A 23,921-nucleotide genomic window follows, 5' to 3' on the forward strand; every position below is an offset into this window, starting at 1 on the left:
TAGTGTCAGGGGAAATAGTAGTTCCATTGTTAGAGATAATTGTGAAGTGGAACTCTGGTGACTTTTGAGTGGGGGCAAAGAGTAATAATTTTGTTTTTTTAGGGTTAAGGAGGAGGTAGTGATGGGTGAACCAATGTTCAACGGTGTTAAAAACTGCTTGAGTAAGGGTCTGAAGAGAGAAAGATGACTTAGCAGTACAGATTAAGGTAGAATCATCAGCGTATTGTATGCATATGGCTTGAGGAACAGCAGTATTTAGATCATTAATAAAGATGGAAAATAGAAGAGGGCCAAGGATAGAGCCTTGAGGGACTCCAATATTTACAGGGAGCGGTGTGGAGAGATTATTGTCCCAGAGCACTGCTTGTTGTCTATTATTTAGATAGGATGTAAACCAGAGTATTGCTTGTGGGTCAAGAGATTGGGCTTTTAGGACATTGATTAGTAAATTATGGTTAACCATATCAAAGGCTTTTGATAGGTCAATGAATAGTGCAGAAGATAGAGAATTATTATTTCGATTCTTGTTAATGCAGTCAGTAAAAGATAGAAGGGCGGTAGTTGTACTATGAAAGGGCCTAAAGCCGTGCTGACAGTTGGCAAGTAAGTTATTGTGGAGCAGATGTTGGAGTAGTTGATGATGAATACATTTTTCCATTATTTTGGCTAGTGGAGAGAGTAATGCAATTGGTCGGAAGTTGGAGATATCAGTGGATTTGCCTCCTTTGTGTAAGGGATTATATGGGAGACTTTCCATATGGATGGGATGTTACCTTCTATGATTGTTCGGTTTATAAGGATGGATATGGGATATGCTATGACTTTGGAAGCTATTTGAAGGTATTCTGCTGGTAGGTGATCGGCAGAAGGGGTGCAAGGTTTGAGTTTTTGAAGGAGTTTGCAGATAAAGGATGTTGGCACAGGTTGAATATGGAAGGGAGGCACTGAACTGTCAGTGTTGTGTAAAGTGCTGGGGGAAATCGGAGATATTGTGTTTGCAAGAGTTTCTATAGTTTCTGTGAAGTAATTATTAAAGGCATCTGCTATTTGCAAAGGGTTATTATGGGGAACTGAAGATGGGGCTGGAGTTATGGTATGTCCTGGATGGAGAAGTTTATTAATGCCTGACCAAAACTTTTTAGGGTTATTTGGGTGTGATTGTTGAAGGTGGAGATAGTAGTTTTTCTTGTCTAAGACAATGTCATTCTTGGTTGCATTTCTTAACTGTTTAAAATATAGGTGGTCAGCAGAGCTCTTAGTGGCTCTCCATCTGGCCCATATTTTGTTCCGTAGGAGTATTTTGTCCTTTGTTTGTTTTGTGAGCCATGGGGCTGTTTTAGTCCTAACTCAGGAAGAGTGAAGGGGGGCATGGAGATCTAGGATTTGTAGGAACTTGGTATTAAAGTAAGAAACTGCTTCATCTAGATAGAGTTGTTTCAGAGGTGACCAGTTACAGGCCTTTAGTTCATTCTGAAAGCTCTCTGCTTTAAAGTGTTTTTTGGAACGATAGGTTATAAATGTGTTATTAATAGGTGTGTGAGCCTTTTGTTTTGTTATATAGGTAAGTATGTGGTCACTAAGGTCATCTGGAAGTGTTCCTGCAGTATAGGTTTCAGGATGACTATTTATAAGTATCCAGTCAAGAGTAGCTTCTTTATTACTAGGTTTGTGGATTCTTGTGGGGGTGTTTATTATTTGAGTGAAGCCATAAAGATTTATGTGGGAGTTAGGATTAGGAGAGTTACAGGTAGTCCAGTCAATGTTAAAATCACCTAGTACAATAGTTTCTTGAGGTAGTAGGGTGGAAAGGCTAGTAAGAATCTTTTCAAGAGTGTTAATATTATTTCCTGGAGGGATATAGGTGCAGATTATATAAACAGATTTAGATTTATTAAGTTGGAGTTTAATGGAAAGGGTTTCTGCATTGGTATTAGTGGGGAGTAACACATTAAAGCATGAAATTAGAAGTTCAGATTTGTATAAGATAGCTACACCTCCACCCTTCTTGGTGGTACGGTCACATCTTAGGATGTTATATCCAGGTGGGGTTATTTCTAGGTCATGAGTAGAGGGTTTCAACCAAGTTTCTGTAAGGCAAAGGATATCAAATGCATGCACCTGTAAGAGGGCATGCAGTTGAGTAAGTTTATTGTTAATGCTACGGATGTTGAGATGAGCTATTCTAAGAGAATTACGTAGTTTTATAGAGGTAGAGACACAATTAGTTGTTTCATTTTGTGGGTTATTGTAGATTGGAGGGTTTGGGCCAGGATTAGGATGAATATCGCCATCTAATAGAAGTTGAGTGGGATATTTTAGTAAAGTCTTTATGCTTTTAAGGTACTTGGGTGGGCTTATCTTGCTGGAGAAGTAAGTAACACGGGAAGATCTATGAAACCTTGGGAGTAGGTAAACTGAAGTAGAGGTTATATTACTATGGAAGAAGAAGTTGAGCTGAGTGATAGGTACTGTTTGTTGATGGGAAGGTTCATTATTAATTAAAGAGAGATGTTCGTAGTAGGTTAGGGCATAGGGTGAAGATAGGAATATTATTGAAGAAGTAATAAGAAGAAAGTTCTTAAGGGTATAGTTAAGTAAGAAGGTCATTTGTGATAGTAGGGTTAAGAGATTATATAGTGGGTTAAACAAAGTAAAGATAAGAGAAATGTAAGGTAGAATAGATGAGAGGTGACTTATGGGAGGGGTGACAGAGAAGTAGAGGGATGGAAAGTAAATCTATAGAAGGGTGGGGTTAGTTATAGAGAGAATTGGAGAAGGGGTGGGGTTGATAAGTAGTAGTCTAATGGGATAGGCTGAGTAGTTAAGTGGGTGTGGTCAGAGATGTTTAAGTTTAACAGCACTGGGGGTGGGTGGGAATTGGGGGTAGGGGAGCGGAGTGAGCCCGTAGGGCGAACGGAGCGGGTCAGACCAAATGGTGGAGGATTCAGAGGAGACAATCAGTAAGGGGCAAAAAAGAAGGAGACGGAGTAACAGGTATGTAGCTTCTAGTAGAGCAGGTATGGTGTGGGAGAAAGGATAATGAAGCAGGGAAGCTAGAAGTGGATATAGTCTAAAGTAGGTAAAGGATGAGAAGAGTAGGGGCTAGGAGGTGAAGCAGCAGGGCAAGAGATGAGAAATAGAAGAAAAGAGAATTATATTGAGCTAAAGCAAGCACAAGTGGGGGAGAGAGCGAGGGCACAAAGCTGGATTGTACTGCCACCTAGAGGGCAGAAGGAAAGATACAGAAGGTAACCAAGATAAGGATACGGAGGTGGGGAAAGAAAAAGTAACAGGGGAAAAGGACTATCAGGTGATACTAGGCAGGGAGAGGAGTCTGGCTGCTGGATTACCTGACTCAGTGGCAAAAAATTACAAGACAATTAACAGGTATTCTCTTACAATATGGGTCAAAAGTTAAACATACTTTGTCAAGTACTGCACAAACAGGAGAAATCAGTGGGGCAGCAGAAAGCAAGATGGTCCAACTTGGCAAAGCCAGAAGTAGATTAGGCGGTCCTTAGAGGCAAGGTAGGTCCAGTAATGGAAGGCAGTGGGTAGATTGTTTGTCAAGTACTGCACAAACAGGAGAAATCATTGGGGCAGCAGAAAGCAAGATGGTCCAACTTGGCAAAGCCAGAAGTAGATTAGGCGGTCCTTAGAGGCAAGGTAGGTCCAGTAATGGAAGGCAGTGGGTAGATTGTTTGTCAAGTACTGCACAAACAGGAGAAATCAGTGGGGCAGCAGAAAGCAAGATGGTCCAACTTGGCAAAGCCAGAAGTAGATTAGCGGTCCTTAGAGGCAAGGTAGGTCCAGTAATGGAAGGCAGTGGGTAGATTGTTTGTCAAGTACTGCACAAACAGGAGAAATCAGTGGGGCAGCAGAAAGCAAGATGGTCCAACTTGGCAAAGCCAGAAGTAGATTAGGCGGTCCTTAGAGGCAAGGTAGGTCCAGTAATGGAAGGCAGTGGGTAGATTGTTTCTCAAGTACTGCACAAACAGGAGAAATCAGTGGGGCAGCAGAAAGCAAGATGGTCCAACTTGGCAAAGCCAGAAGTAGATTAGGCGGTCCTTAGAGGCAAGGTAGGTCCAGTAATGGAAGGCAGTGGGTAGATTGTTTCTCAAGTACTGCACAAACAGGAGAAATCAGTGGGGCAGCAGAAAGCAAGATGGTCCAACTTGGCAAAGCCAGAAGTAGATTAGGCGGTCCTTAGAGGCAAGGTAGGTCCAGTAATGGAAGGCAGTGGGTAGATTGTTTGTCAAGTACTGCACAAACAGGAGAAATCAGTGGGGCAGCAGAAAGCAAGATGGTCCAACTTGGCAAAGCCAGAAGTAGATTAGGTGGTCCTTAGAGGCAAGGTAGGTCCAGTAATGGAAGGCAGTGGGTAGATTGTTTGTCAAGTACTGCACAAACAGGAGAAATCAGTGGGGCAGCAGAAAGCAAGATGGTCCAACTTGGCAAAGCCAGAAGTAGATTAGGCGGTCCTTAGAGGCAAGGTAGGTCCAGTAATGGAAGGCAGTGGGTAGATTGTTTGTCAAGTACTGCACAAACAGGAGAAATCAATGGGGCAGCAGAAAGCAAGATGGTCCAACTTGGCAAAGCCAGAAGTAGATTAGGCGGTCCTTAGAGGCAAGGTAGGTCCAGTAATGGAAGGCAGTGGGTAGATTGTTTGTCAAGTACTGCACAAACAGGAGAAATCAGTGGGGCAGCAGAAAGCAAGATGGTCCAACTTGGCAAAGCCAGAAGTAGATTAGGCGGTCCTTAGAGGCAAAGTAGGTCCAGTAATGGAAGGCAGTGGGTAGATTGTTTGTCAAGTACTGCACAAACAGGAGAAATCAGTGGGGCAGCAGAAAGCAAGATGGTCCAACTTGGCAAAGCCAGAAGTAGATTATTCCACTCCCAGATGTGAAAACAGCTTACATGCTTTCAGAAAACTTTTTGCCTCAAAGAAGTTAGTATTTTGAATTTTTATTTCCCTGTTATTCGCTTGTCTCCATGGACACACAAGAGAAAAAATGTTGTTGTCCTCTGATGCATCCTGAAAGACGCACTCAAACATTTGTTACTAAATGATAACTTTTCATTATAGCCAATGTTTTTATATTTACTTTTTTCCAATTAAAATTTGTTGTTAGATTAAGCCAAGGGTCTTAATCCAGACATTCAGCTATGAAGAAGTTAGAGAAAACATATTAGCCCTATGGTCTAGATCCCTAAGATCTGTGTAATTTTGCAAACTATCCTCCCCTCAACACCAGCCTTTCTTTTCTTTTTGCACTGTAATAACTGCATTTCTTAATACTAAAAAAAAAGAAAGAAAGGAAAAGAAGAAAAAAAGCATCTCTTTACTTTAATAACTTTATCACAGAGAAGAATACCTAAAATACTTCACTATGAAACATGCGGTAGTGGTGCTGCAGTAGCATTGTCGCCTCACAGCAAGACGTTGTCCCGTTCGATTCTCAGCTAGAGCATCTTCTGTGTGGAGGCATACGTGAAGGGGCGTGCCTTCGTTGAAGGTTGTGCGTCAGGGCTGGTAACCCGGCACATAAAAATCCTCTACCAAACATCAGCGGACCAGAGTTCCGTTGTGGCGACCCCTAACCGGGATAAGCCGAAAGACGCAACAACAACTTTACTATGAAACATGCACGTTATATGGTGAAAAGTTATCATGGAATACTGTTAAGAACTGAAATTCTTACTGTTTCCTTTTTCCTTTCTCTTCCCCTCCCCTCAGTGTCCTTGCAGACATTAATGACATGAAGTGATATAAATGCTTTTCAGCTCCCCAGAAGTTTAACAAAGTCAACGAAAGTCTATTCATCCCAGATTTTCTTATACAGTTATGTTTCACAAATGCAGTTGATGCTTTGCAGTCTCACATTTATTCACTGATTTCTGTGCTGCTGTTTCTCTTCCCGTTCATCTACATCTCCCATCTCCAAACTCCAGTTCACTTTCAAGGTACTACCTGTTGTTCTAGTCAACTCCTTTGATTTTCTCTCTCTCTCAAGCATTTCCTTTTGGAACAATGGAGAAGGTTTAACTAGCAAAGTCTCTCTAAATACTTTATTATTGGAATAATTAGAAGCGGAGTCCCCTTCTGATCGATGACTCACTTTTTGTTGGACAAACTTTTGTATTTCCTCCTTAGCCTGTTCTACATCAAAAAATGACTTTGATCCTCCAGGAAAAATATTCTAAAGACAACTGAATACAACAGCTTGAATCTCACTCCTGCCTGTCAAAATTCCCTGATCACTAGAGTAAATTTGTTTCTCTTTTGCCTGGTGAACAGTGAATAATCAATCATTTTTTTATAGAATACTGTATCCAACTTTTAATACATTGCCTTTTTGTCACAGTTTTGTCATGATTAACTCTTTCTTCTGGTGGGTGTGAATGTTTAGTAATACAGGTCTTGGCTGCTTTCTCGTGGTCAGATTTGGATCCTATATACATTGTACTCTTAAATTAACAGCTCCTGATGTGGAATACTAGTCCTGTTGCTTATTTATGCCTTTATAAAATTAGTATAGTCTGTTCCTTCTAGTTTTTCTGGTACAGCAGAAAATCTCAAAATGTCCCTATGGTGCCCTGTCGTCTAATTCTACCATTTTTGAAACCTCTCTTCTTGAGTAGTAGTGTCATACTCAGATACTCAGCCAGCCTTTTCTTCATTTTAACCTCGGATTTTTGCAGTTTTACCAGCTCATGTGAATATGTTTACGATGACTTCCATTTTTTACAGCCTTTTTTTTGTTTGAGTTGATATACTCCTTCAGTGTTTCATTTATTTCAGTCAGCTGTGTGGACATTTGACTTATTTTCCTCTAGATTACTGCAATCCATGTCTTGCACCAAAGCTGGAGCTTGAATTACTTGTTGCTGGACAGCTGCAGGATTCTTCCCAGTCACTGTTTTCTCTTCACCTTTTCTGTCTGTTTTTCTTTCAGGCTGTCTTAGTTTCTTCTTTGCTGGCATCCAAGCAGTATACTTAACAGCCGGAAATGAACTTACTAAAATTGACGAGTTCATGGTGCACGTTTGTTTCTTTTTTCACACTGGGAGAACTGAAGTTAAGCATCATTGTGCAGCTTTCTTAGAAAGTCCTCTATCTCCACCTTCCTCGTCTTAAGTTGATTGATAACTGGGTGTCTAATTACCTGGATATGCATTTTACTCTTTCTTATGACCTTTTATTGCTTGCATCTATAATGCAGAAGTACCTTAGCATACCCTTAGCTTTATTCAAAGATCTGGTAAAGGAACTGAAGTTGGAAAGAGGACACCTATGTTGATGTGTGTTGTCATACAGCAGCATTCTGTTGTTGGAAACTGTATCCACTGTTAGCTGTATCTATTTCTGTGAATAGTAACACATGCGTCTTAAGTCCTAGTGAATGATTTTAGTGAAGTTGTGCTAGAAGCATTAGTTTAAAATGTTAGAAATTTTTCTAGTAAGCATTTGAAGTGTTTGAGCAGTGAAAATGATAAATGCAGATCATATTATATTGTTTGCCGATGTTCATCATTAGATCACTGTTGCGTTAGCGTATGCTGGAAGAGATGCATCCTGCCAAGGGTCAGACTTCTGGCCAGTATTCACAACTTTTTGATGCCTTCCATGCTGTCCTTATATCCAGAAAGGCAAGAGGCCATTATAAATGGAGATGTTCGGGTGCCAAAATTCAGAACTTTCTTGCTGTAGAAGATAACAGTTAAGCTCTGTCTTCACTGGTTCAGTGCTTTGCCTGTTCAGTATTTTCGGCAGATAAGTACACCATCGGGTACTTTTCTTCCATGTTTCTGTGAAACGTTGTGGTAGTTATTGCTTCTATGAGAAAGGGAAATGTGTATGGATGACAGATTAGTTTTAGAAATTCCCACACAACTTGTCTTTTTTGCTGAAGATCATTATGTCTGGTTGTGTACTATATGTTTATCATTTGCCCTCTAAAATGATTAGGATTCAGCTGTGCTTCCAGACATTTTAAATAGAAAACCAGCAGCTTGAGGCCCTTATCCAGTTGACAAGGAACTCAGTGTCTATACTTTGGCTTCACCCTTCAGGCTGCCAAGGAGATGGAATTCATAAATGAGGTCCCTGAAACTGCATTTGTTGCATCCTTTCTTTCTTGGAGCACAGTGAATTCACTGTGGCCATATTGGACTCCTAGAAACATTCGTCTGTTTCTTCCGATTCCTGTGGTGCTGCTCATAAGGACGCTGCTAAGGATCGGGAGTCTAGCATGTTCTGCAGGGCAGGGCATATGCTTACTTCTGAGTAGGGAGAAATGTGCTTGGTTATACTGAAAGGGCCATACAGAGTACCACAGATGTTTATGGAAGAGGTGCTGGAGACCAGTGTTGAAGCCCATATGTCTGAGTCTTCTTGGGGTCTTTATTTAGATACTTTTAAGAACAATGGTTAGAAAGTTAAACCCATTTCTTCTCCAACAATCCCCTTTTCAGATAGGTCTAGGTAAGAATTCTCTCCTCTTTGTCAAAAATATGTTTCAAAATCTAGGTTTTCACCTCATTCTGGAGAAATCATATCTCATTCCTTCACACAGAATAACATTTCTAGGATATCTGATAGACACTCCTCAAATGTGGTGCATCTGCCTTAGGAACAAGTAACATTTCTCCAGGCAAAGTTTCTTTAGTTTCCTCAGCAGCCCGTAACTGCAGGAGGTACCTCAGTATTTTGGGATATTTTTCAGTATTTTGGGATAGCAGTCCTCCACTATTCTTAAGGTTGCACATGAGAAAAATGTTGTGGTTTCTCATTTCTTTATGGCCCTAGCACCAGCACCCTCTAACTTTTCAAATCCCTGTGCTGAACTTTGTCAAAAAATTATAGTATTAATAAATGCTTTTAGAGTTTGTATCATTTGTGGACTCCAGGACGTCTTTTGTTAATCACTGACAGTGCACAGCCATGTGGTACATAAACAGGTTGAAACCAGCTCTCATCCTCTATGCTGACTAACTGTGATAGCATGGAAACTAGTAGTTCAGTGCAGTCAATCTCTACAGGCTACATTTTTTCCATCAGAGAATACTGTGACACACACACACTCAGCAGATCCAGGATGGACCCTCAAGAATGGAAGTTACACATGAAGTCTTCCAGGAGATTATCCACATTCCCACACTAGGTAGATGGACTGCTGACACTGCAGTGTAGCGTAAGGGGGGGGGGGTTGCTGCACTCCTGAGTATGTTGTTCCTTAGATGAGATCTTGAGTTGGTGGTTCCTCAGATGGATGTAAAAGATTCCACAGCACCTCTGAAATACTGTATGCAAAGTTCCCTGATGCCCTGACCAAGTTTCTCCTAGTACCACCTTGGGCCTCCCATGAAAAGAAGCTTCTAGTCTAGTGGGACTATCCTGGTCAACAGAGGATAAATAAAATAACCAGAAATAGATTTCTTTGCTTCTTTTAACAGCTGACATTTGAAAAAATTCTATTCCAGGACTCCTTGCAGAAAGGCTTGGAAGACATATGCCATTTCCTTCCCATGTACAGGAATGTTCCTATGTCTTCCCCTCTTTCATTGAATAATCAGAGTTCTTTTAAATATCCAAGAGAACACTTCAAAAATAATCTTTGTAACTAACTCCCTTTGACCCAGGCAGCAGTGAATTCTCCCTTGTCATGAAAATGGCCAGTTATCAGAAACTTCCCCACATAATGGATTTAATTACACAGGATGAGAGGTCTCTGAATCATCCCAGCCTTCAAATTCCACATCTGACTACCTGGATTATAAAGTTGTGAACCCCTTCAGGTACCTTTTTTTTGAGGATGTGCAGTAGATTTTAAAGGAAGCTGAAAACATTCTACTTGAAAGCCCTTTTTGGGTTCCTAAGTGGAAGAGATTTTCTGATTGGTGCCATAAAAGGAACCAGGGCCCTTTTAAGGCTGAAACTCAACTGCCTCTCCAGTGATTGTATGGATTGCTCAAATCTGATGCTTTCTATTCATCTCTTACGATTAATATTTCTGTCACTTTTGCTTGTCTGCCCCTAGAATCCCCTCTTATCTCCTTATCTCACGTAGAACAATTTCTGAAATTAGTACTTCACATTCGTTCACCTAGAAAACAGGTGGCTCCTCCTCGATTTCTCAGTTTTGCACCAGGAAAAGTTATCCTTTTTCCTTTTGAACCAGTTCATTGGGCTGATTTAAAGTTCTTAACGTGGAAAACAGTGCTACTTACTGCCCTGTTTTTGGCTAAGAGGGTTTGGGTTACAAGCTCTTATGGTAATTTAGCTTTATTTCACTTTTCATAAGGATGGGATATCCTTAAAAAAAACAATCCTTCTTTCATGCCAAAAGTAGTATTAAAATTCACTTCAAATCAGTCTATCTCTCTGTGTCTTTTTTCCTAAACCAAAAAACGACAGAGAGAGAGAGAATCCTACATATTCTGTATGTCTATAGGCAGCTCAGATAATATATTAACAGGATAAAGGACTTTCAATCGGCTTTTCATTTCCTAAGAAGGTAAGAAAAAGGGACAACCATTGTCAAAGCAGACAGTTTCCAAATGGTTATTCTGTGTTATCCAATTTTGTTACTCTCACCATGAAAAGAACCTTCCTTCCAAGGTCAAGGTTCATTCTAGCAGAGCCTTGGTTGCTTTTAGAGGCAACCTCTTTCCAAAAATCTTGAAGTATTCTAGAGGTAAGAACTTCGTCATCTATATACACCTTTACCACTCACTACAAACATTATAAATTTATTTATTTAACATTTAACTGGGAAAGTCCGACTTGGAACAAAGCCAGTTTTTAGCGGAGGCCCAAGGAGAAACACTCTACACATATGTCTTTGTAATGTGGGAGGAAACCGGAGCACCTGGCGGAAACCCACACGAACACAGGGAGGACATGCAGACTCCGCACAGATGGCACCCCAACTGAGAACTGAACCAGAGAGCCTCTTGCTGTGAGGCGACTATGCTACCGCTGCACCACTGCGCCATCCTCTTCTCTTCAAATGATAAATCTGGACTCCTTTTCCAGAATTGGAACACAATTTGCTAAGACTATTCTCCAGGGGTCATGATAACGCTGTCTCCTTCCTTCCTTTTATGGGTCTCCTACTGGTTCCTGTTCCTAATCCATCTCCCAGACTAGGGTTCTGCTTATCCATTTTTTCTCTTTTCTTCTAGTACATAACTGTGTCTGGATTCAAGTCTCCTTTCTGTAAAGGCAGGCAAACTACAAATTCTGGCACCTGTACATATGCTTTTGTAAAGGCATGCCCTCATGCCTTCTAGGACATAAATTGTAAGTGGAAGGTGTTCAAAAGGTTTGAATACTGGCCAGACTGCTGATTCTTGGCAGGGTAGGTCCTATTTAGTTTAGGCTACTAAAAAAGTGATCTGTTCAAATATCCACTATTGTGGTGAATTTGCATACACATTTGTACTTTCTATTTATCATTTGCTGTTAACACAGTTATAAAAAAAATGTAGTGTCAAGCCTTTAACAATGAATTATGACATGTTTGTTGGCATTGTTTACTCTGTAGTATTTGGTTTCTCTGCATGCTTAGAATTCATCTCAAAAAGTACTCTTTATCCCTTGGCTTACTTTTCAAAATATACCTTTGCCAGCTTCTTGATTCATGCTTTCACTCTTACTTTAAGAAAATCTTTTTTAGAATATATCTCACGGTTACCTGTTTCTTCCACAGGATAATGCGGGCACAGCCAAGTATTGTGCTAAACGTGGCCCACACTGTAGTGAAAAGGATGTCATCTTTTGTACGGCAGATTGACTTTGCTCTGGACTGGGTTGCTGTGGAAGCAGGACGAGCTGTTTACAGGTGAGGTAAAAAAAAAAAGTTAGTCAGTGAGCTGTCTGCTGCAGTCTGATACAAGACAAGTGCACACCATTTTGAGTTCCATTTTAGCGAAGGTGTGAGAAGATAGTAGAATTGTTTTCTGTGTGTTACAAATGCGACACTGTGGTACCTGAAATCCTTGAAGATAAGTTAGTGTCATGAGCGGTGATAAATACTCCCATTCTAAGTAAATGCCAGTTTGTGTTTTAGGACTGTATGTACCTGTATACTTGCTGCCATTGCAAGTCTATAATGGGTTACATTTGCTTGCCTGAGTAACATAGCATTCAAGGTACCTGCTGAGCAATAAGTTGTCTCATTGACAAGTGATCCCTTTAAATATTCCATGTGGTTGAAACTGACTGACTGGTGCTTTGGCAAAATCTTTTTAAAAATAGTATGAATGATAAGAATCATAGGAAATGCATGGCAACTGAGTCTGGTGACCATTTACACCTTTAGACTGTACCTCTTTTTTCAAAGAGGAGAAGCCCAGTCAAGCCAAGGGTGGATTTGTGAATACCCATCCTATCATCCAGTTCCCATTTGAATGAAAGTAATACATCATACTGCTTGATTTGCCACAGGTGTGTGTTCTCTCTCTTCCCTGTGTTTTGTTTGATCACTGCTGTAGAAGACTTAGTTATACAGGATATATCCTACACAAGATATAACAGCCGTCCAACTTCCAGAGCTTAAGGGCACCTTCCTCAAGGCCAGACCGTTGACAGTTTGGGCAGAGCAGTAGCAAATCAATGGCCTGGGCTGCATGCCCTTCAGAGCTTTCCTGTGGCTGTATAGCACTCCTAATGCAGGCTTTCAAGGATCAGCAGTTGACTAGCATTTTTAATGCTTCTGGGCAGATATGTTCCCTTTTGAGGAAAAAGCCTTCCGCATTTTAATTTTATGATAGAAACTAAACTTTGTATCTGTGAAATTAGTTATTACAAGTTAAGAGTTTGATATGATATTTATTGGACTGTCAGCTGACTTTTCATTCAGTTTAAACTGTGAAGTGTTTATTCGTTTGGGTGAACACTTGTAAGAAAAATACTTTATTTTTGTTTTTTGTGGAAAAAGTTTTTTTTTTGGTCTGAGGGTAAGTATATGTTGTGCTTTATATGGTGTTTTTAAGTTGAAAACACTACTTTGTTTAATACTTAATATTTTTTTTGTTGGCCATTGTTGTCAGTGTTACCGAGCTTCAGGCCTCATTTTTGGCTTTAACATGGAATGCCTAACCAGTTCCTCAGTTCATTTTTCCTCCATAAATAAAAAGAAGATTTCCAGACAGCCTTTGCTGCTTTAGCTGCAGATGTGGTGTGGCCATTTATATTTCCTTAGACCATCCATTTTCTACTGTAGTTTCCTCAGGGTGTAGTTCATTCAACCACCATGGACTTTGGGTTAGACGAGCCCTCTGTGGCTGTTGGAATGCCCTTGGCTGGCATGGGAGAACCACTCCTCCTTGTCTTGGAGGAGCGTGAAATGCCTCTCTGCCTAGCTGAAATGGGTTGCCTGTCTCCCAAAGTGATGAGCCTGACCAAGTTCAGTCTGCTTTTATGGAAATTCCTGTAAAAACTAAGCAGAAAGTTAAACATATATCCTGTCCAGTTTCAGTTATTTTATTTGTTTATCCGTCTGTTTATTGACATTTGTTTACTAGGAAAGTCCAACTGGGTCAAGAGTACCCATTTTCAGTGGAGGCCCAGGGAGAAAAGCTTCATAGATGACAAAATTTAAATTTACAAATTACATAGCACAACATTTGCATATGACTTTTGGTAATACAATGCTGGTATTTACATAGGATCATATTTACATTTACATTGGGATATTGATATTTTAATATCAAAGGAAAAAACTCATTGAGCACCACAATCCTAAAACATGTGCCTTTAGATAATCTGTTCATCGTTTGCATATGTATTTGTTGTAAAACATTTTGTGATCAGTTAGTTGTAAAGGTTCTTACATTTCTACAGATGGGATTCTTTGAAGAAAAAAAATAGTAAATATTGGGCAGTGCAAGATGTATGCTTTAGAGAAACATTCAGTGACTTTGAAGAGATATGCAGAGTATGTGAAGATGAGGATAAAGGGAGCCGAAAATAAAATATGGTTTTAGTGTAAGGTAGGAATGGAAGAGAAAGAAGGAAAAAAGAAGGTTTTCTTATTTCAGAAATGTAGAACATGACTATGAAAATAGGCGACTGCAGTTTGTGAAAGAGAGAGTTCAGGGTTTTAGATGGTGCAGGAAGTGTATATTAAGATAGCAGAGATGAGATATGTTTTTGCTGGTTTTGAGCAGGAACAGCGCCAAGATTTGGAAAAGAATTCCTTTAGAACATGTTTAAATGCTAATAGATTAAAACTGTTCCTAATGTTAAGGCATAGAATATTCCATATTTTGGAAACAGTATGGGAGTAGAAGCTTTGCCTGGCTGATTCATTGGGTTTGTACACAGTGAGAATTTGCTTGTCTTCAGATCTGAGTGATCTCTTATGATGGTAGATGTGGAGTATAGAATTTAGCACTGGGCAGGTGTTTGGTTTGTATATGATTTTATGGGACACAATAAACTGTAATTATTAAGATGATGTGGAAGTTCAAGTCATTTAAGAGACTGAAGAACAGTACAGTGATGGGTTTAAATAAGGTACACTGGTTGCAGGTTTAGCTATTTTGTTATAACATAGTTCCAGTTTTGCTTTTAAAGAGCTATGGTGGTTGGTGAAAAGAGGTGCTTCATACAGGAGTGATGGTAGGAGGTAGGTAATGGCACGGGTAGTTCTGATTGATGTATTTAGAAATTGTTTGTCTGTGTTAGGACTCAAGATTCTGATACTTTTTTTAAATATATTACTCTAGATGTGGAAATGCGGTGGTGGTGTTGCAGTAACATTGTCGCCTCACAGTAAGACGCTGTCCGGTTCGATTCTCAGCTAGAGCGTCTTTTGAGTGGAGACATGCGTGAATGGGTGTACCTTCGTTGAAGGTTGTGCGTCAGGGCTGGTAACTCGGCACGTAAAAATCAACTACCAATCATTAGCGGACCGGAGTTCCGCTGTGGCGACCCCTAACCGGGAAAAGCCGAAAGACACAACAACTCTAGATGTGGAAATCAGATTAAAGATGTTCATTTATTGTTATTAGGAATTTAGTATGGGGAACAATTTCAATTTCTGTTTAAGTCTGAGACTGGATTTTAAAGTTAGTTGTGTTTAGGGTTATCTGCTGGAGGTGTGATAGAATGTTTGAAGAGCAGATAGTACAGTCATCTGCATATTGAATAAGGGAGCCATGATAGGTAGATATGTGGAGGTTATTGCAATAATAAAAAGAAGGGGACTAAGAATTGAACCCTTGGGTACCCCCTGGAGTCAGATGAGTATGAAGAGAGGCTTCTTTGCCATTTCACCGATTACTGTCTATTAGGCATATAGCTAGAGAATCAGTGAATGCAGGGAGGAGAAGGACCTAAGTTTGTGAGTTGTTGAAGAGGTTTTGTATAGAAAAAACAGTATCAAATGCTTTTGAAAGATCTAAGAATAGTGTCAAGACTGTTTTGCCGGAGTCTCTAGCTATAGTGATAGTATTCATGAAGGACAGTAGAGCTGTAGTTGTACTATGAGCTGGTCAAAAACCAGGTCTATATTACTTCATCGTAAGCTTAATTGAGTGAATCGCTAATCAGCGAACTCAAATCACCGAAAGCTCAATTAAGCGAATGACCATTCAGCCAAACATTTCCTAAGGGAAAAAATAGTAGGCCAGCTACTGACCAGAACAAGTACAACAAAATTTAACACCCTGCAAAGTGGAGGCTTCACCTCCCCACTCCCTCCACTATGGGGGCCTTTGTCCCCCACAACCCCCCTAACTATATATACCAACTTTGAGATTACACTACACTGGAGAAAAGGGCAAATCCCTGATTATGGACAACCACATTCTTTCCCTAGGAATTTTTTTGCTGAAACAGATCGCTTAATTCAGCTTTTGCTGAATAGGGTTTGATGAATAGCAATTTGCTCAATTAAGCATTCGATGGTGATATAGACCCCCCCCCAAAACCATGTTCAGATTAGTTTAATTGTATTTGAAACAGATATTGTCAGAGTTGTCGATGTACACATTTTTCAAGCAGCTTGGAGAGGGGAGAGGATTGCAGTGAGATGATAGTTAGGTACTTCTGTGGAGATTTCACCTTTATGGAGTGGGATAATGAATGTTTTTTTTCCAAATTGATGGAACTTTTTCTTTGAAGGTACTTCCTCTGTGGGATGTTCTGGGGAAGTATCCGAAGAAGAAACCACCAAGGTGTCTCGCTCCTGAGGCTTTTGTGCCCCCTGTCCCAGGGATGAGGCTGGTGGAAGCTCCAGTCGAGGAAATATAGATGTTGTTTGGCCCGATGGGTGGCAAGGACTGGGAGTCCACAATGGACAACGACCTCTATATGATCCGAAAGGCTGTCCCCCTGTAGAGGGGTGGGAGTCTGGAACTGAAATAGACTCCTTTGGAACTATGGTCCCACCCCGCACCGAGGAAGCCACCTCTGAAGTAGAAGCTTGGGTCGAGCCCACGAATGCTGAAGCACCAAGGGGCATGGAAGGCTCCAAAATAATTGAAGTCGAACCCTGCCCCTTGGAGCCAGTGATGAAGCCCTGATCTCGGGGGGTTTCCGGTTCCGAAAAACTGGAAGAACTCAAGGCAATTCTCTCTTCCGGAGAAGAGACAATAACCGGAACCAAGGCAGTCGAAGCTGGGTAGGTCAGTGCCAGGATCTCCAAAGGCTTGGCCGGAGTTGGAGGAGAAATGTGTGACTGTGTCGGACAGGTTTTAGAGCCGAGTTGGCTGAGAACCGAAGATGGAGGTGCAATCCCCTTGCCATCAGGAACTGGTCGGCCAGCCTCATGATGTCCAATTCTGAGATACTCTTAGGGCACCGAATGGATGATGCAGTAGGAGACCTAGGTGGTCACGGTTCCATGAATGGCTTGGGTGGTCTGTCCAAAAATGGATTAACCGAAGATGTAGTTCTTGATAAGGTAATAGAGGTAGTTTGCTTTGGTACCTATAAAACTACTGGTACCAAAGCTGCAGGTTTCTGCTCTATAGCAATGCATGGTGCCGAATCATTTTTGCCTGTTGGTGTCATGAAAGCTGTTGACACCATAGGCTGCTTGGTCAGTTTGGTACGTGGTTCCAAGGAACTTCCCAGAACTGAATGAGATCATTTCATTGGTTTAGAAGAAGAAGAGGATGATGAGTTGGCTTCAGTTCCTGGACCAGAAATTACCTTCTCAAAGTCTCCCTTTAACAAACCTTTCAATATTAATTTGTTTCTCTGCTCAGTCAAGGTCCTGGTTGAGAAACCATGATAAATGGTGCAATCCTCCTGAAGGTGGATAGCGTCTAAACAGTATATGCAGCAGACATGCACATCTGAATTGGGTATCTTTCTCTCACATTTTTGGCACCTGTTTAAACCCGAGGTGCCCTTGGAAGATTTATCAGTCATGCTAGCTTTACAAGGCCTAGTACTGATAGCACTCAGACACACACACAAAGAGGGAAAAGGGGAGAAAAAGACTTGATTTATTTTTCTTTATATAGATAAAAAGGAAGGGAAAAAGGCACCAGCAGTGGTAACCAGAATTGCCTTAACGGTGAAGAAAGTGAGAGGATAGTACCCACAATGGTACATAAAGATCTACCCAGTGGTAGGGGAAAGGGAAGGAAAAGAATCACTCACACACGCAGAAAAGAAAGGAGAGGAGTGGGTAGAAAAGAAGAGCATGGAAGTACAGAAAATGTATATGTGAAGAAAAAATAGTGGAAAAACTTACTCTAACTGCCAAAGCTCGAGAGAAGTTGGATGCGTCTGACACATGAAGCGCCAAATGTGATGTGAGGTAATTTAGAGAGGAGCATTATGGGTAGAGCTTTTGGGAGGCGCGAGCTGAAGTAAATGGCTGAGTCGGTTCCAAGGCTCAGAACCAAATCCACAGTCAAGGATTACATGAAGATCGACAACACAGATGGAACGCTATGGTAAGACAAAACTTCTTTTTTTTCCCCAAATTGATGGGACGTAGGATTCTGAGATGGATTGTATGCAAATGGGGTAGGATATTGCTTCAACTGCAATTTTTAAAAATTGAGATGGAACGTTGTCTTCTGAATTAGAGCTAGGTTTAAGCCTCTGTAGTTTTTTTATGTGATTTTTCGCGACAGGTTACAGTGTAAAATTTGGGCAACTACTGCAGTTGGTAGGGTAGAATCAGGTGCAGGAGTGGAATGATGTGAAAGATTGTTTACAGAATCTGAGGCTTGTATAGTGGGAGGTAGTTATTTGGATTAAGGGGATGGATGATTGTTTTGGAGGTGAGCTTAGCAATACTATTAATGAAGTAGGAAGTGAATATATTGGCATTTTATTGTTCAGTTTTATTTGTATAAGCAGTGAGGTCTTTTTTTGGATCTGGGATTAAGGAATGATGCAATAGTAGACCAGAATTTCTAAGGATGGCATTTATGATTGGGTTGAAGGGCAGTGTAGAATGATTTTTTTTTTTTTTTTGTCTTTGGTTACTTTTTTTTTTTTTGGGTGTGGTTGCAATTATTAGTGTTCTGTTTTATTACCTATACTTTCCAGGCTTTGTTCTTGTTTTTGGATCTCTTTTTTTTTTGCAAATGGGTGAAACATTTTTAGGGGTATCTAAAATATGGTGTTGAATGGTAATTTACTGCACTATCAAGACGTATTAATTTTAAAGGAGTCAGTTAATACCAATAAATATATCAAAAGACTGAGGCTTGAAGTTAGGTTGCGGATCATTTTGAAATATCCTTTGGATGTAGGATTTGTGGATCTATGGGTATGGACAGGTGGATAATCACTGTGTGTGTTGGGAAAGGTACCCGTATTTGTATATTTACTTGGATCTGATACCAGAGTCCAGTCAGTGATAGATCCCTGGTTCTAAGTTTTGTCATATCTAATTGATGTTTTGAGAAGTTGTGAAAAGCATAAGAGATTAATACTCATGGTAGGGAAGTCTTGAGTTAAGTTACTCAGTTGATGTTTATATCGCCTAAGATAATAGTTTCGTTTGGAATGGTAGTCATTATCCATGCCAAGAAATCTTCAGTAATGGGTATATTGTGACCTGGTGGAATGTACAGTGCAGTTAAAAAGTGTTCTTGAATTATTTACTTGTAGGAAAGTAATCAATATTTCCCCATTGAAAAACTTTGGAGTAGGGTTTGAATATATTGTACAGTTTGAGGAGCTGGGAATAAAGCTGTTCCTCCAGCTTTTTTATGTAGTCTGCCTGAGTGGATCATGGTATACCCTGGGGGTAGAATTTCAGAGTCTTGGATGTTAGGTTTGAGACAGGTTTCTTCAACAGCTAGGCTATGAGATGAGTATGTTGGGCTGTCCATGCATGGAATTCGTTAATCTTATTGCATATGCTGCATATGTTTATTCTGACTGTTTTTAATTTTTTATTGTATGGTTTAGTGGTAGCTGGAAAGGTGGGAATGGGATTTTGGTGTATGTCACCAGACTAAGCAATATAAGAAAAGTAAAGGAGCTTTTTATTGATTGAATTTTGCTTGAATTTTTGGTAGTATTTAAAAGGATGTTGTATGTTCCATTTTTAGGACTGTTTAGTACAGTGAGTTTCGGGGTATTAGAGAGTCTTATGGTAAGTAAGCTTTGAGAGATACTGAGTAACTTGAGGATTGGTTTAAGTCAGAATTATTGATAGTGCAAGTGTCTGTGTATATATAGATGTGAGTTCGATACTGTGCTGTGATATATGTCAGATATGTTAGGAATCCTAGCAGAAAGAAAAGAAGCAAGGTAGTTTGGAGATTGGTCATTATATTTAGAAAAATTAAGAAAAGGTAGAGATAGGGTAAGAGAAAGGATGGGGTGTTATTAGGTAGTTTAGGATGATATGTCTCAGCAGAGTGTATAACTAGCTTGATTTGTATTGTTTTTCAGTGTTCTTTTGCTTCATTTTATATTGTTTTTGCTGCTGTGACTGTTTTAGTTGGGTCTATATTATATTGTAGACAGCGGAAAATGTCGACTCTGACTTGTTTGACACCAAAATGTCGAGCTACAAAATTAACGAATGGCCAAATCACCGTTCGCTAATTTTGTAGTTTGAAATTTTGGTGTTGAACAAGTCAGAGTCAACATTTTCAGCTGTTGACAATATAATATAGACCCATTTTAGTCTGCACTTGTTTTTTTGATTCATCTGCCTTTAATAGCATAGACTAGACTCAGATTTGCATGATATCGCTTGAGCCCTAAAAACAGCTATCTTACATTAAGTGGGCCCTCCTGCACCCTTGTGGCAGACATGTGTAGCTTGGAAACCATCTGAGTTGGCGACTGCAAGAATAAAGGCTCAGTGAATGGCTTTTTTATTGGTAGACTGTGTTAGAGCTGTTTTAAATGTGCTTGTATGTAAGCACAGCATTTGCCATAGCTGCGCAGTGTGCAACAGGGTTTAGCACTGCCATGTATAGATGCAAACACTTAGAAAGACAAATTTTCCCCTGATAACTGCTAGGGAACCCTCCTAAGCTTCCGTGCTTCTCGCCACGCAAAGCAGCTGGACACTGCTGCCCAGAGAGCACCCCCAACTATGCATTTTGAGTCATTGACACGGGTTTCTACTCCTAAACCTCCCCATTGATTACCTGATTTTACTAGTCATATAGCAGAACCTTGTCCATCTAGCCCACTCCCCAATACTTATTGCAGAATGCACCTATCATAATGGGCAGACAGTTTCCCAACATTTCTTCAGCCAGCCTGATGGACATGGACATCCTGAGGCAATGTAGCAATTGCCTAATGTATACTGACAACCTATCACTCCTAAAGCATACAAACACAATATGTGAGAGTTGTTTCTATACTATGAATCTGGAACTAATGATTTCTCTCTTTCACATAACAACAAACCAGATACCAAGCAGGTTGTCAGTACACACGATTCACCTCTTTCACAAACCAAGAGCATAACACAAAAACCCACATGCACAGATGTTCTCACTGGAAGTTTACCACAAGAGCAGAGACCTTGCAAGCACAAACCTTCTGCACGTAATACAGTCCCAACAGACTCCACTACACATAAAACACATGTATCAGTGTCTCACTAAATAAGCCCCTAAGCAAATCAACTCAAAACCAAATGTCTTGGTCATAGGTGACTCAATAATGAGACACACAGATGTCCCCCTCAATAGGCTGGACAAGGAGAAGGTCATAGTCAGCTGCATGTCAGGTGCCAGGATCCGTCAAATCATGCATGCACTTAAGTCTGTCAACAACAAGCACTATTATGACTCTGTCATAGTCCATGCTGGAGTGAATAACTTGAGAAGTACCTCACTGGACTATATGAAAAGAGACATGACTGAACTTTCACATCGTGTCCTAGGCAGGTATGTCTCTAGCCCTAAGCAGCATTCTGTCTTCACCCAAAATGATGCCTCAGTATAAACAAAATATGATTGACTTCAACAATTGGCTTAGCTTCTGGTGTCTATCCAGGCAGATCCAGTATCTTCTGAGCTTGGGACAATATGGTCGACAGACCGCACTGCTTTGCCAGAGATGGTCTTCATCTGTCACCTCTTTGCTTTCGGTTACTGGCAAAGGTACTTGCCTCACCCATAGTGCCTTTTTTAGCCAATGTCATAAGAACAAAATTCCCAACGTAAAAATATCCTCTAGAGATAAACTCAGGGTTATGCTACTTAATGCTAGGAGTCTAAATCAGAAACCGCACTCACTGGAAACAGTCCTTACTCTGGAAGATGCTGATGTCTGTGCAGTCAGAATTATGGTTCAAGGTCGCAGAGATTACTCCTGCCATGCAAGGCTACACTGCCTTCCACATGTTCAGGCCTCAAAATGAACGTGAAAGAACCAAAGGGAAGAGATGTATCCGTCTTCATTAATGACAAATACACCTCAAGACTGGTTAAACAGTACAACTCCCTAGAGGTACTCCAAGTCCAACTAACTTTAGGAGAGATCCCTGTCCATGTCATTGTTAGCTGTAGGTGCCCCACCATGAAGACCACACCACCTATCTGGACCTACTTGAGTCACTCGTAATATAGCCAAGCACCCTGGTCATGGGTGACTTTAACTATCCTTTCAACAACTGAGAAACATATATGAGCACAAACACGCCTGCCCTAAGATTCCTGGACTTTAACACAAATGCTCTGGAACAAATAGTCTGCTCCTCACAAGGGACTGTAATGTCCTTGGGTTGGTACTCCCCAACATGGGGGACCGCTGCACCACCCCTTGTGTGGGACCCTCCCTGGTAAAGTCTGATCATAAACCAGTCTCATTTGAAGTAACAATAGTACCTGACCCCCATCAGGAGCAAAAGGTTGAAAAATTTCTCCAAAGCAAATTATAGCAATCTAAGCAAAGGCATAAATAGTTTCAAACCCCTTGCCACCAGTGACAGCAATGACTCTTTTACGTAGGTGTGCACAAATGCTTTGTAGGAGCACTTATACAAATGTATAGACTCAGTTGCACCAGAATGGATCAAAACAAAGTTCTCATGAAAAAACAAGCCACCCGAGTGGACATCTAGCATAAACAAATTATACAACAAGAGAAAGAAATTGCTGTCAAAGAACAAGAGGGAACAGTCTCAGCAGAGAAGCAACACCCGTCACAGGTTGAACAAACAAATTAGACATCTTGTAAAGCCCTCTAAAGGTAGTTACAAAATTATATTAGTATCTCTAGATAAGGATACTAACAAGGCATTCTTCAGCTACGTCTGAAATCGAAGAGGGATGACCCAGCTTTGTGCCGAATTAGTAGTGGATGGTACCACTCATACTGAACCTGAGGACATTGCAAACCTGCTAGCAGACAGGTTTGGCAAAAACTTCACCACCACCCCCATCTGCACCAATCATACCCCAAAGTATACATGTCATCAGTCCTCTACCTAGTATCTCCAAAGAGCAGGTTATAACTGCACTTTCAGATCAGGAGTTAGCAGAACCAGTGGGCACTCTCTTCAACCACAGTCTAAGTACTGGCTTTGTTTCTGCAGAGTGAAAAACAGCAACCATAATCCCCCTGCAGAAAGGGGGTCCTTCACCTGACCCTGAGAAGTATAGACTCATAAGCCTAACCAAACCAGCCTCATCTGTAAGGCCATGGATATAGCCTTGGTCCTTATCAACAAGGGTGTAGGAGACCTTCAACCTCTTGCCCTGACCCAGTTTGACATTGTTAAGGGCAGATCTGCTTATTAAACCTGGTGGACTTCGAGAAGGTCATTAAAGAACTAGATGAAGGCCAAACAGTACATACAGCCTATCTCGACTTTGCCAAGGCCTTTGACACAATCCCCTGCTCAGGATTCATTGAGAAACTCACCCAGCTGGGGATTAGCACATCCACCAACTTCGCTAACAACAGAAAAACAGTGCTCCTACTTAAGAGTGATCCTGCAAGCTACCCAGAAAATTGTAGACCATTAACTTGCCTTCTGACGATGTATAAACTGTACACTGGAATTGATGCTCACAGTTTATAGTCATTTAGAAGAAAACTCAATTATGACAATAGAACAAAAAGGGCAATAAAAGAAAGTTATATGGAACAAAGGATCATTTGTTGTTAAACTCCTAGTGGAGAACTGTAAAAAGGGGAAGAATCTAAGTATGGCATGGATTGACTACAAAAAAGCATTTGATAGTATCCCACATTCATGGATAAAAGTGTTCTTACACTGATCGACTACATTACAGTGACCATGAAACAGTGGCAGACCACTTTGCAATTAAGCCATTGTAAAGGACAAATTATTATCCCAGGGATAAAAATTCAAAGGGGGGATCTTCCAGGGTGACATTCTGTCACCGCTGCTATTCTGTCTTGCCCTTAATCCATTAAGGTGTATATTTAGCAGCTTAGGCCATGGCTGTAATTTGGCTCCTAGAAAACAACAAAGTGTAAAGACTTCTCA

At 40.6% G+C, this 23,921-nt stretch overlaps 1 protein-coding gene across 1 annotated transcript in view; it reads left to right on the plus strand.

Annotated features, from left to right (window-relative positions):
• Nucleotides 1–23,921, plus strand: part of PNPLA7 (patatin like phospholipase domain containing 7) — a gene marked incomplete in the record, with an annotated part of 4,152,928 nt that overhangs the window by 1,977,315 nt on the left and 2,151,692 nt on the right. Inside the window, 1 exon segment of the mRNA XM_044064320.1 lies at nt 11,715–11,846. Coding sequence (XP_043920255.1) covers nt 11,715–11,846 — 132 coding nt within the window.

Source organism: Protopterus annectens, chromosome 2.part2 (assembly GCF_019279795.1).
Source record: "Protopterus annectens isolate FY-2018-M chromosome 2.part2, PAN1.0, whole genome shotgun sequence".
Lineage (NCBI taxonomy): Eukaryota > Metazoa > Chordata > Ceratodontiformes > Protopteridae > Protopterus > Protopterus annectens.